This window comes from Miscanthus floridulus, unplaced genomic scaffold (genome assembly GCF_019320115.1).
Source record: "Miscanthus floridulus cultivar M001 unplaced genomic scaffold, ASM1932011v1 os_1123, whole genome shotgun sequence".
Classification (NCBI taxonomy): domain Eukaryota; kingdom Viridiplantae; phylum Streptophyta; class Magnoliopsida; order Poales; family Poaceae; genus Miscanthus; species Miscanthus floridulus.
In genome coordinates this window covers 7,247-21,124 of record NW_027097538.1, presented here as the reverse complement: position 1 = coordinate 21,124, position 13,878 = coordinate 7,247, and the positions used below count along the sequence as shown (strand labels likewise).

Sequence of the window (13,878 nt, the reverse complement as noted above, 5' to 3'; positions counted from 1 at the left end):
GCGGGGATCCGCCGGCGCTCACGACCTGGCGGCGCGCCGCCACCCGAAAGCGAAGGCGCGCGAGAGAGAGAGATGCACGCAGCGGGGGGGGGGGGGAGGCGGCTGCGCCCACCGCCGGGGCCTGGCCACGCTGGTGCGCCGAAGGCCGACCGATGCGCCGTAGATCTGAAGAGAGGGAGAGGGAGAGGAAGAGAGAGAGGCAGATCTGAAGGACAACGAGGACGATGGTGTGATAACTAACCTGGGCGAGGTCAAACCTAGCTGCCAGCAATGACCTCACTGGCACCGGCACAGGATCTGGTGGGTAGATCGACGGATATGGCCATGGAGTCACCGGAGCGGCCGGCTAGCAGATGCCCTGCGAGACAGAAAGGGATGGGAGCCGGGGAGTCATGAAGCAGACTGCATATTCGCCGAAGCGTCAGCTGCAGAACCTCGCCCACGCCGGAGCGCTGCTGTGCTGGGGGGCTGGGAGCCAACATGCGAGCAAACAACGGGAGCAAACAGTGGAGCCGCGTAGACCACCTGCACCAGCCGCCGCCGTGGGGGAGCTGCGGCCACCGGCGGTCCCCGCTTAGCCGCTGGCGCCGTGTCGGAGGCACGGACCCCGGGCGCTTATGCTGGTGCGCCGCGCACACGTAACGGGGATCCACCGGCACTCACGGCCTGGCTGCGCGCCGCCACCCCCGAAAGCGAAGGCGCGCGAGGAGAGAGAGATGCGCTCAGCGGGGGGAGGGGAGGCGGCTGCGCCCAACGCCGGGGCCTGGCCACGCCGGTGCGCCGGAGGCCGACCGATGCGGTCGCAGATCTGGAGAGAGGGAGAGGGAGAGGAAGAGAGAGAGGTGCCACCGTGCCGCCCGCGCCATCCGCGCTGCCGCCTCGTCCTATCCGCCTGGATGCGCCGCCGCGTGGAGAGAGAGAGAGGCAAAGAGACAGGAGGTCGACAGCAGAGAGAGAGAGAGAGGGAGGAAGGAGGCGGCGGGGGAAAACTCACTCGTGGCTCACAGTCACAGATGCACGCGCTACAAACAAGCAAGTGGCAACAGTGCATCCACACACATAAACAGATAGTTTATGCATGCACGCAAAGCAAGCAAGGGCTCAGCAGCATGCACGCACGCGTACTCGCATGCGCGCCGACCACCATGCTAATTAGGCACCGGCCATGCATGCTGAGAATCCACCGTCCCCTGCTACGCGCCACCGTCCATTTGCGTGCCACGTACGATTGTCCACCTGCTTCATCTGTCCAATGCCGAACGCATGGAGGAAGGCCGGTTGTGACGCGCTCTATCTGAGCCATGGAATTTCGATTTAACGCACCATCTAAACAGAACGTACGTGGACACCCTGGGAGGCCGCCGATTCGGCGTGCCTTCATATCTTTAATACTTTGTGGTAACAAATGTTTCACCATGATGCAATGCTATCAGTAGAGGAAGGGCCTCGCGCTGGTCATCAAACTGGACTTTGCAAAGGCCTTTGACATGTACAGTTAACTCGGAAGGGATGCAAACAATAATCTTGGAAGCCTGTGGCTTTAACCTGTAGTGGTGTCAATGGCTTCAGCACAAGCTAGTGCGTAAATATGTTCTGAGAAAAGAGGGCCAAGGTGGTCAATCAAAGGAACCCCGTCCAGGTTGGAGAAGTACAGGGCCTTCCTTGGTGGCCAAGGAGTGATCGTGGAGAGTTTGCCGATGCGCGACCTAGTGGACAAGACCAAAAGGCTAATACACATCAGGGAAACTCCAGCTCCGGGTAGCGTTTAAACCTGCAGGGGAGCATCAATGACAGCATGAACTAATTGTCACGGTTTGTAGCGGCCATCCGCTTATGAGTCCATATGCATTGAGAGTTGAGACTGCATCTTTATTGAAATGATCATTTTTTGGATGGATCTTCTATTTTTTATAATGGCTAAATTTTACCATTTTGGAATCTAATTGTACCTAGTCTCTTGGAGAGTTGCTCTTACTGCACTGAAACCACTCTTGCCGTGATGCAGATGTGTTGCCAATATATGAATGAATATAAGGATATATAAACTGTTTATTTATTCGTTGAAAAAGCGGAGCCAATTCTTTCGGGTCTGATTGGTTTCACTTAGGCCTCGTTCGTTTCTCACGGAACGGCCCGGAACGAGACCCAATCCGCCTGGTTCAGAACGACCTGGAACAAAAACCCGGCCAACAAAGATTGCCGTTCGGTTAAGCTTGGCCTGGAATAGAATCCGACCAGTCTTGGACATTCTATGTGATCTACGGCCAGGTTTGCTTCCTCGTCTCTTGACATCCGGAACCAAATCACCTGGATCTCACTTGATCCCCTCCTAGGACCATTCCTACTGCAGTTTCATTCCCAAGAAAACGAACAAGGCCTTATGCGGCCGGATCTGTCTCGTGGATGCAAACAAATCTGGTGGGGCGATTGGTTACTGTAGCAATAGTTGGACAAGGGTTCGGAGAGGCAGATCCTTGCACCCCAACAGTTGCGCGAGGGTTCGGAGGGTCGTTTGCACCGAGGCTGACGACTGGCGACATGCATCTGGCGCGCATGGCAAATTCCCTGAAACCGAACAAGCAGTTGGGCTAGGCTCCGGAGATGCAAATCCTACACCCCAACCAGGATCCCCGAGAAACGTAAAAATTGGATCTGAATTATCGTTCATCTTCCTCCTCACGAATCATTGTTCATCTTCCTTCTCGCCTCCGCCGCCGCCGCCGCCGCCGCCCACCGCCCCGCCGACCCTAGCGCGGCCGCGGTGGCCTCCTTCTCTCCCTCCCCGATCTTCGGCTTCCACAACGAGCTACGGCCATGGCACCCCCATCCGACCTGGCCCGTCCGCCACTCCGCCTCCACCGCCGCCAGCCCAACCGCCGTCTCCACCGCCTAGCCGGCCTACCTCCCCCAAAGCCCCCTTCTGAGGCCACCGGATTTGGAGAAGATGACCATGTGGCATCCTTGGATTGGGTAGAAAAATTCAAGTGAGGAAAAGGTTCAAATCACTCGAGTGAAGGATAGCTTTTACCTAAAAATTGGGTCCACGTACTAAGCGCCGAAAATGCATCCTGTGGCTGGCCTTGCATGTTCTGGACCTGTCCAAGATGGGCCTGGCTAAAGCGATGCGGTCCCTGTTCACCAACAGGAAACAAATCAGGCCCAATATTCTCTCTCACTGTGATACTGCTGCTCTCAGGTTGTCAGTTGGGCGTCGGCTCGGGCCTGCAGGATCTCAACAGAACCAAGAGGCTGCTGATGCAGGATCTCAACTTCCCATATCCCAATGCTACCACCCCATCCATCCCACATATATATCGGAAACGATGACGGCGGAATTCGATCCGATCACCGATCAGATCGATGCATTATCTCCGCATCTGCGCATCTTCTTCCATCCAGAAAAGCCCCATTTTCCCAGTGCGGCCATGGATGTGATGCCGCCGCCTCCCAAGAGGCGGAGGCCGCAAAGGCCAAAAGGCAGCCAGTCCCGCCACCAGCAACAACCGCCGCCCGGTCCCGAACCCGTCAGAGGACATGACGGTGCCGGCGGTGGTTGCGAGGCAGTAGCAGCAGGCGTCGACGTCGACGTCGATCTGCTGAGCTCCCTCCACGACGACGTCCTGGGCAGCATCATCACGCTGCTGCCCACCAAGGACGGCGCGCGCACGCAGATCCTGTCCCGGCGGTGGCGCCCGCTGTGGCGCTCGGCGTCGGCGCCTCTCAACTTCGAGGCCACGGTCGCCGCCACATCCGCAGCCGTGGACCCTCGGCCCACGCCGTCGTCGTCGGCGCGCTGCAAGCGCACCCGGGCCCCGCCCGCCGCGTCTCGCTCACCTGTCTCGGCCAGTTCCACGACTTCCCGATGGTCGACGGCCTGCTGTCCCACCGCCGCCGGTCCCCCTGCCTCGACAGCCTCCGGCAGTTCGAGCTCTACTACAAGCCCGTCAACGTCGTCCCGGGTGGCCGCCGCCACCCGCCGCCGATGGCGTCCCTGCTCCGCTTCGCGCGCACCCTGCGCGTGCTCACCATATGCTCCGCTGCCTGCTGTTACAGTTACAACCCGTACAGGCTCGTCTTCCCAGCGGAGACGGAGACGGACGCCGCCGGCCGCGCGCTCGAGTTCCCCAACCTCGAGCAGCTTACCCTGAAGCACGTCAGCTTCTCCGACGCCGCCCTCCATGCTGTTCTGTCCGCGTGCCCTGCGCTCCAGAGCTTGGTGCTGCACAAGAACGAAGGCTACGGTCGCCTCGTGATCAGGTCCCCGACGCTACGGAGCCTTGGCGTGTCAGATGGTGCTGAGGTCGTCGTCGAGGACGCTCCGATGCTGGAAAGGCTCATCCCCCGTGAACTATGGCTTGGCGTCCGGATCCAGGTCATCCATGCGCCCAGACTAAAGACACTGGAATATCTGTCTGACAAAATCTCTGAATTTGAGATGGGAACCACAGTTCTCAATAGCTGTACCCGGCCACATATCTTATGCCCTAGGCAGCCTTGCATTTCGATCCATCAAGTGTTTGTGTTATACTCTCCTATATGCTATGCTGTTGGCCTGCTGCACCCACAAAATTTCTCTGAATTTTTACTTGTTTGTTTCAGGGAATGGTACCCGCTGCTGGCGCATCTAGCATGATCCGCACTGTGAAGATTTTAGCCCTCGACAGTCCCCGTGATCTGGATGTTGTTATTGACTTGTTGAAATGCTTTCCGTGCGTGGAGAAGCTGTACATGGTGGGCTGGTGTTGACTTTTTATTTAATCTTTGCGTAAACCTGATTGCACAACTGCTCGTTTTGATCACTCGTATAGTTAATCATACTGCATTGACCCGCTTCTGATATTGTGCTCATGCCCTCCATTTCTTCTTTTCAGGAACTCCATCATTATGGTGATTCGGTTAATGTAAAGGGGAAGCTCAAGAATGCGCGTCGCAATAATGTTCCGCTTGAATGCCTTGACACACATCTGAAGGTGTTGGAGCTGAGAAATTACCGGGGCAGGAGGTCGGAAGAGCTTGATCAGGTTCTTTCTCTCGAATGCTAGAGTGCTAGAATCAATGAAGTTTATGGTCCCTCCCTCCTTACAATTGTTACAAGGGGAAATGGATTGTGAATCAGCGTAAGAAGCTACTGCTGAACATCCGAGCTTCTCGAGGTGCTAGATTTCACTTCGTGATTAGTCGCTGTCTGTCCAGTCGCGTACCCATGGAACACATCCACAATTTAGCTATAGATGATCCCTTTGGCAGATCATCATGTAGCTGCCAATGCGACGATTTCAAGTGATGAGTTTCTCTAGAGTCTAGCTAGGTGGCACATTATTGGCCTTTATTATTCGATTATGCAAACCAATTTTATCAGTTGTGCACTATGAACTTTTGTGCACACATATGGAGTAGATTATTTGTGACAGAGTACTAAATGTTCCGGGCTTTGCTATTGTTATCAAGTCGTTAATGATTATTGGAAACAATTTTTGACTTCCCATATAGGTGTAGCTGAACCTCCAAAGTGCTTCCAAATGTGCTAGTCGTCAGACCTGATCGTTTGGCCGTCCAGTTGTGCATACGATTGAAACAGGTCTTAATTTTTTGCTGGATAATCTGTTTGATAGATCATTACATACATGAACATTATTTGATTTCCCATTGTTGGGGTTAATAACTAGATAGTTTGTTCTAGTCCGTTCTAGTCGATGGCAGACTGGCCTTTCTGATTTGATTTACTAGAGCCAATTTACTATCAGTTATGCTACATGAATTTGGTATACACATGAATCACATGATCCTTCTCATCGCTGAAATCTTCTAAGGTAGCTTAGCTTTTGCTTATAAATCCATTTCATTCAACACGTGATAAGTTATAAATGTCGTGATTGCAGCATTTTGCGTTCAAATGTATGATGATTTTGAGCAACTAATAAAGTAGCAATGAATTTAACTCTAAATTTGTTAATATATACTCTATCCGTTCCAAATTATAAGTCATTTTGGCTTTCAAGGTACATAGCTTTATGTATTGGCCTAGATATACGATGTGTCTAGATAGAAAAAAAAAGCTAAAATAACTTTTAGCATACAATGTGCCGATGAGAGCATGCTCCTCTGCTCCGTTAGGGCCAGCGTGCGTAGCTCAGTCGATGAGAGCGAGGAAGAGGGAAGAATAGGGAATGACAAGTGAGTCCAATATGCTAGTGTCTATTGGAATAGATTTGAAGACTCTAATTTCTTAAAGACTCCTACTAAAGTAGATGCAAAAATATCATGTTAATTTGAGAGCTCGTGTTGAAGTTGCTCTTACACGATTATTGTGGTGACGTGGTAGTTTAGTTTAGGGGCTCCTATTCATGAAGCATGTGCTAAGAAGGCAACACAAGTACATTTATCTATAACGAAGCGCCGCTATGGCCCCCTCCACAACATTTGAAGCGTCGTCCACAAAAGAATTTTGTGCCTTTTCAAAAAAAAGAATTTAAAACATTTTTGTATTTTTTAAATTTGTCTAGATAAGATTTCAAAAAATATATTTATATAATTTTTCAGAGAAAAACCATGATGATATACAGAAACAATTATCTGAAACGAAGAATGTGGCGGTACAATGGAATTATTGCATTAGCCAGACAATAAAAAGTATTCAAGGTAAAATAGGTGTTTTAGTAGGATAGAAAACATTGTTTCCAACTAACAAGAAGAAAAATGTTTCAAGTACGTAACATAATCGTTCAGCTGGTAAGCCATTAATATATTCATAGAATAAAAATACAAAAGTTTTGCTTGAATAAAAGTAGGTCAAAACCAAATAGACATTATGTTTTAAGAATGCAGGAGATACATATTGTACCAAGATTTTAGATTGCAACGCGCTCGGACGTCCGATCCGGGGCACTAGCATCAGGCGGTACCCGCTCAGCGAGCGACCGAGCACCCAGCGTGTCGGGCTTGTGAGCAAGCGCCCTAGCAGCGGGCGCGCACCGCCCCAAACGTCGCCTGCATCGCCAGCCGCCCCAAACGCCAGCCTGCATCCCATGTGCAACATCCGATCTACTTTTGAAACATTCATATACAATAGTTGCAACATACAAAAGAAGACAAATGAAACACTTGAAACATGCATCAGAACACCTGACAAAAACTTGAAAACAATTGCAAAGAAATGCAACATCCAGATGAAACACTTGCAACATACATATGAAACACTTGAAACATACGCTTGCAACATGCGTGTATATATGCAATATCCAGATCTACTTTTGCCTGCAACATGCGTGTATATATGCAATATACAGATCTACTTTTGCCTGCAACATACGTCTGATACAGATGAAACATTTGGGACATACACTTAAAACATATGTACATAGCCATTGCAACATGTGCAATATCCTGATCTACTTTTGCAACACCGATATGAAACACTTGCAACATATCTCTAAAACATCTGAAACACCTTAAACATACGTTTGCAATATGCGCTTTCAGTGCAACATCACCTTGCTGCATGGGAATGGAGGCTCGTCGGCCCTAAGGTGGAGAAGGCCGCAATAGGTCGCTTCGGTGGAGAAGGCGACAAGACAGAGAGGGGCACATGGGGAATATGGGGCATGGCACGGCAGAGGACGTGGCGCGGGATGGGGGAGCTACGTGCAGTGGCGCGGGATGGGGCACACGGGGGGATGGAGGGAGCGGATGGCAATAGGGCCATGTGGCACGGGCAGGAGAGAGCGGATGGTGCAGGCAGGGGCGAGCGGATTGCACGGTGGGGTGGGGGCGAGCGGATGGCGTGGTGGGGCGGGAGCGAACAAAAGGCATGGTGATATCTGCGGTCTGGGAAGCGGCATCCGTGCGGGTCAGACGCCCTGTTCCAAGCATTTCCGAAGAGTTATAGAATATGGAAATGGAGGTAAAATAGTGAAAAGGAATAGATAATGGATCCTTGCGCCACGGATTTTATTGGGCCATGGCCACTTATGCAGCACGTGGTTAAACTATAGATAGTTAAAATAAAAAATGACAAAAAATATACCCTTACTGTCGGGTATCGATAGTAGGGATACCCAAAGCAAGGAGGTTAGCGCCCATGCTGACTTCCTCAGATGGAGCAAGACGTATTAAAAGGTCTCGCCCAAGGCCGCGGGCTCCGTCTCGCCGACCCCTTGGGTTCATGCTTCGTCTCGACCGACCCTAAGGACGCGGTCTCCGTCTCGCCCGACCCCAAGGCTGCGGGGGTCTCGCCCAAGGCCGTGGGCTCCGTCTCTCCCAACCCCATGGGTTCGTGCTCCGTCTCACCTGACCCCTTGGGTGCGGGCTCCGTCTCGCCCGACCCCAAGGCTGCAGGGGTCTCGCCCAAGGCTGCGGGCTCTGTCTTGCCTGACCCCTTGGGTTCGGGCTCCATCTCGCTCAACCCCTTGGGTTCATGCCCCGTCTTGCCCGACCCTTGGGTGCAGACTCTGTCTCGCCTGATCCCAAGGACGTGGGTTCCATCTCGTCCGACAGGGACCCATACCGCCGCCAACCACTTTAGGTCCAAGTGTATGGGCCTGGGTTAAAACTCTAACACCAGGGAAGAGACTGGCACACCTCGATGTAACCCGTGGCCATGATGGGCCATACCTGAGGATTCACATCAAGAACAGCGTTGGGAGTGCCAGTGTTGTTCTGCCTAACCCTCGTACGAATGCTGATAGGCGCGTTAGTTCACCACGACGTCTGTCGGGGCGGAATGGAACGCCATGACCGGCATACGACGCCTACGCATGGCGTCAGTGACGAACAGGGCCACGACATGGAGCCATCCCTGTTGATGTTTATAGGATCGGCGGGACCCGCATGAAGGAGAAGGACCCGGTGATCCTAGAAGCCTTCTTCTCTCTCTCTCATTCTTCTCATTTTCCTCCGTTGTAACCCGCGCTTTCCCTTCACCTATAAAAGGGGAAATAGGGCGCCCCGTGAGGGGGATCTAGATCCGCATGAAGCCAAACCACGAGATAAAAATACAAGAGCATGACACGAACACATGGCTGAGCAGCAATTGAGCTCTCAGTACTCGTTCACTCCTTTCACTAGAGACTTTGGATCATTTCCCTCTCTCGCTCATTTGTAACCCATACTACAAACTTTTAGTGCTAGTAACATGAGCAGCAACGACAAACTAGACATAGGGACTTTCTACCCGAACTAGTATAAACATCGTATCCTCAAAGCACACCATCCGAGCCAGACGCGCAATACTAGAAATTTACTAGTTGGTAACTCGAAACACCGACAGTTGGCGCGCTAGGTAAGGGCCTTTTGCGCATCTCAACGTCCACCTCAGGCCTTGGATGGCTAGTCACGGCATCAGCTGGCTCCCGGGCTTGCATGTGCGCTTCGAAAACCTTGACTTCATCGTCATGATGGAGGGAGAGTTGGTATAGGCTCCCGTCGCCGTCCAACCTCTCCACTTCACCGGCCTCGACGCGATTGCCGAGGCGCTTGAGGAGCTACAGCTGCACGCACCAGAGGCCCGCACCCTCGGGAGCGACTAGCTCCTCGGCTTCGATTACGGGAGGCTAGAGCGCCAGCTCGGCGCCTTCCTAGGACCTTGATCGTCCTGGGGGGACCTGCGCCACCTCACCTTCTCGTTCACCAACGTCATGATATAGCTTGCCGGAGGAGAGCTGCTCTCCCTAGAATACCTCATCCGGAGTGCCCCGACAGTGCTCCTGTTTGGTCTATGCAACACTGCAGAGACCGTTAGCAGCCTGGTGGTGCAACGCACGGCTCCATCCCCTACGAACGACGAGTTCATGGGGATGACCGAATATATCACGGAATCTTTCCATGACCTCGTAGGAGAATCGGAGTCATCCTCCAACTCTGACTCCAGCAGGGGGAGCCATCACCCCTCGTGTGAATGTTTCATGACAGGTACCCCCGAGGGATACATCGAAAGCATCCATGGGGGAGAGGCTACCCCAACAAATGACCTCGACGATGAGCTCGAGGGGGATGCAGGGGCCCCACCTTGCCTACGAGTAGAACAGCTGAAGGCCCAGCACCAAGAGCTCGAGGAAGCACGACTCTAGCTCAAGCAGGAACGTGTGGAGCTCGAGCGAAAGATCAAGCACCACGGAGATGGGGGGCGTGCGCGCGCCATGGCCCATGATGTGAACCAAAGGATCATTGAGGATGATGAAGCCCTCCCACACTTTGCTCGGGCAAGCCAGAACATCGCTGCTATGGCGGCCTTGCTCTGGGGGCTTCCAGGGACCGCGGCGCCTGAGGATCGTCGGGCCCATCGTGAGATTCGCACGCTACTCGAGCGTGCGGCTACGCAGCAGGCTAAGAGCTCGTTGTCCCAACGACACAAACTCGACGCAAGCCAACGCACATCCTTAGGGCGACCCGACAAGGACGTGTCGGTCCACCAGGTGTAGCAAGGCGGCAGGCCGTGCATCGTGGTCTCAGCGCATGAACGTCTCGGCCTCCAACGTGACGCACGCGACACCCTCGATGTTCGTAGGTGCACCCACGATGATGCGAGGGAGGAGGCTAGCCATGGCTACCACCCTCGTCGTGGCGGATGCTACGACAGCAGGCGAGCACCGAAGCCCAAGCCTTGACCTACCATGACCTTAGGCCTTTGGACGACACATCCTCACCACCATCTTCCCACCGTGGTACCGACCGTCGACCAATATCTTGAAATACTCTAGGGAAATGAACCCTGGACTATGGCTCGAGGATTATCGGCTTGCTTGCTAAGCCGGTGGAGCGGATAATGGTGAATTCATTATCAGCAATCTTCCATTATTCCTGGCCGATTTAGCTCGAACATGGTTGGAACACCTTTTGCCCAACCGAATCCAAAGTTGGGCTCACCTAAAACAGATCTTCGTGGGAAACTTTTAGGGCACATACGCACGTCCTAGGAACCCATGGGATCTCAAAAACTGCCGATAGAAGTCCAGGGAAACTCTTCAGTGGGTACATCTACCGCTTATCCCTGATAGTGCAAGGAGCTACCCAACATCGCCGACACCGATGTCATAGGAGCTTTCCTATCTAGGACCACCTGCAAGTCCCTGGTTCACAAGTTGGGATGTAAGTGCCCACGAACCACCAAGGAGCTCCTCGACATCACCACCATCCATGCCTCAGGCGAGGAGGCGGTCAGGGCAATTTTCAACCGCCTCAAAGACAAGACGAAGCGAGATGAGGATGCCGGCGAAGGCGCCTCCAACCGTCCCAACAAGAAGAAGAACAAGCAGCGACGCAAGGGCTCGTTCGTGGCCACCCCCGACCACAAGGGGGGTCAAAAGCCCACCGAGGGTACCTTGGACCACTTCGAGAAGCTGCTCGAAGGGTCATGCCCGAACCATGCTTTCCCTGTCAAGCACCTATACAAGGACAGCGTCCTCATGAAGCGGTTCTTGTCCGGAGGCTCCAATAAGGGAAGCAGTTGCTGAGTGATATCCACGGTAGGGTTTACGGCACCATGCTGCACCTAGGACCCTAGTCGGAAATATGTTCCAACAAGGCTTCTACTGGCCGACCGTGGTAGCCGACGCTGATCATATTGTGCGCACCTACGAAGGGTGTCAATACTACGCTCAGCAGACCCACCTACTGGCTCAGATCCTAGGGAGGGGGTACGTACAAAAACTAAGGATAACATTTCTAAAACAAGAGATGCTTTCTCCTACTAGTTTTGCTATCGTCTCTCTTGATCGTTAGTGAAACCCGACCCCAGCAACAACAAGGGGTCGGGTCTCACTCAGGGGCTGATAGGGGTATATATACCCTTTCTGAAATAGTCGTCGTTCCTGACCCTTTCTCACGATTAAAAACCTAGAGGCAAGGTTCACAGAAATGAATGCCGAGTAAAACTGGTCGGACTGCAAGAAACCTACGCCCCAGTGGCTACGACGTTTTTGCTCACCAGCTTGATCAGAGTTTTTTCCGCACCCTGAGCTTTTTAGCCTTAACTACGGAAAGAGTTGGTACATGTTTAAGAGCATATCCACCTGGCAAACATTCTATGTGCCTGGCCCTCTCTCACATTGAGACCTAGAAGCAAGGGTTGCGGAAATGAACACTGAGTAAAACTGGTCGGACTATAAGAAACCTACGTCCCAGCGGCTACGGCATTTTTGCTCACCCATGTGATTAGAGTTTGTTCACACGTACCCTGGGCTTTACAGCCTTAATGATGGATAGGGTCGAAACGCATTAACCTTTTTATACAAAAAGGGGAGAAGGGCTAAAAATCTGTTTAGCCATAACGAAATTTAAGAGCTTGTCCACTTATTACGTGTTCGCCGCCTAACTAATTTCTTGGGGGGATGATCCCATCCTCTATCTCTGCAGGTAAGTCCTATGTCAGCAGGTCACCTCAGTCGATCGGATGACTCGGGCCATTGTCGAGAGATGGGTAAGGAGCAGTAGGATGCCCCATGCGGGTTATGCCGACTCTGTCATGAACGACGAACTCAGATTCCACTCGAACATATCCGGTAAGAGCTCCCCAAACTCGTCACTCAAGCCATCAAGGTAAGTCCTATGCCAGCGGGTCACCCAAGTCGATCGAATGGCTCGGGCCACTACCGAGAGATGGATCACCCTTAATTTACGCAAATTTCCTATTATTAGTTTCGCTATCGACTCCATGATCTTTAAGCGACGCCCGACCCCAGTAACGGCAAGGGGTTCGGGCCTCACTCAGGGGCTGGTAAGAGTATGTCTATTCGGTAGACATTCTCTATGCCCGACCCTTTATCATGTTGAAAACCGTAAAGGCAAGGTTTGCGGAAACAAACACTGAGTAAAACTGGTCGGACCGCAAGAAACCTATGCCTCAGCAGCTACGACATTTTTGCTCACCAGCATGATCAGAGTTTTTTTGCCCGCACCCTGAGCTTTAGCCTCTGCCTTCCTAGGAAGGGTTTGGATGGGCCCACTGGTGGAATCTCCATCGAGGAGAGGCCAGCGGGTCACCCAAGTCGATTGAACCGCTTAGGCCACTGCCAAGAGACGGGTAAGGAGCAGTAGGATGCCCTATGCGGGTTATGCCGACTCCGTCACGAACGATGGACCCGAAATCCACTTCGACACATCCGATAAGAGCTCCACGAATAGAGTGTCGAGTTGAGACAGGTTGCCGATGGTTGTGCCTATAGGGTCTGGTCATTTATCGGTTATGACGTGAATGGATATCGCTTTCACATAACAAGCCACGAGCAGAGTCAGACCAATCGAAGAACCACAAATACCAGAGTTTTACGCAAGGCTTAGATGGGGTTGAGTATTATGGAAGAATTGAAGAAATATACAAACTTGTGTTTCATGGTTGCAAACCTCTTAATCCCATTATATTCAAATGCCATTGGTTTGATCCTGAAGTAGTGAGGCGGACCCCTAATCTTAGGCTAGTCAAAATTCGACAATCATCCGTCTTACCAGGAGATAATGTCTATATTGTGGCTCAATAGGCTACGCAAGTTTATTATCTCTCATACCTGTGCCAAACTGTAGACTGTCTTAAGGGTTGGGATGTTGTGTACAAGGTATCACCACACGGTAAACTACCTATCCCAAACAATCAAGATTACAACATAGACCCCAACACATATGACGGAGAGTTCTTTCAAGAACATGGGCTCGAAGGGAGTTTTGAGATAGACTTAACCGAAGCTCAGGGTATGGAAGCAGACAATGAAAGTGGTGCTGATGAGGACGCCGAAGACGAGGTTTAGAATGTGAAGGACTTAGAATTACTTTAGCGATTACATCTAAGCGATGACGGTGATGACGACATTCCTCCTTCGAAGCATGGGGATGATTATATCGACATGCATGATAGTGATGATGAGACTTATGATCTAGCTAATCCCGATCATG

General features: G+C 52.1%; 1 protein-coding gene across 2 annotated transcripts; it reads left to right on the top strand.

Annotated features, from left to right (window-relative positions):
• Positions 1-3,390: 3,390 nt before the first annotated feature.
• LOC136533716 (uncharacterized) lies at positions 3,391-5,591 on the top strand. Of its 2 annotated transcripts, XM_066526252.1 has the most exons (3): positions 3,391-4,372; positions 4,600-4,731; positions 4,872-5,591. In XM_066526252.1, the coding sequence occupies exons 1-3, from the start codon at positions 3,863-3,865 to the stop codon at positions 5,040-5,042; spliced, it is 813 nt and encodes a 270-aa protein (XP_066382349.1). In that variant the 5' UTR covers positions 3,391-3,862; the 3' UTR covers positions 5,043-5,591. The 2 variants fall into 2 exon arrangements, with proteins under 2 accessions (XP_066382349.1, XP_066382350.1); XM_066526253.1 differs by lacking the exon at positions 4,872-5,591 and having other exon boundaries at positions 3,391-4,515; positions 4,600-4,720.
• The last annotated feature ends 8,287 nt before the right edge of the window (positions 5,592-13,878 follow it).

What these genes read in the sequence shown, in the direction of transcription:
- LOC136533716 (XM_066526252.1), top strand. Translation starts at nt 3,863, where the DNA reads ATGGTCGACGGCCTGCTGTCCCACCGCCGCCGGTCCCCCTGCCTCGAC. An exon ending in GGCTTGGCGTCCGGATCCAG is followed by an intron (nt 4,373 to 4,599) that starts GTCATCCATGCG and finishes TGTTTGTTTCAG; the next exon opens with GGAATGGTACCCGCTGCTGG. An exon ending in GCGTGGAGAAGCTGTACATG is followed by an intron (nt 4,732 to 4,871) that starts GTGGGCTGGTGT and finishes TCTTCTTTTCAG; the next exon opens with GAACTCCATCATTATGGTGA.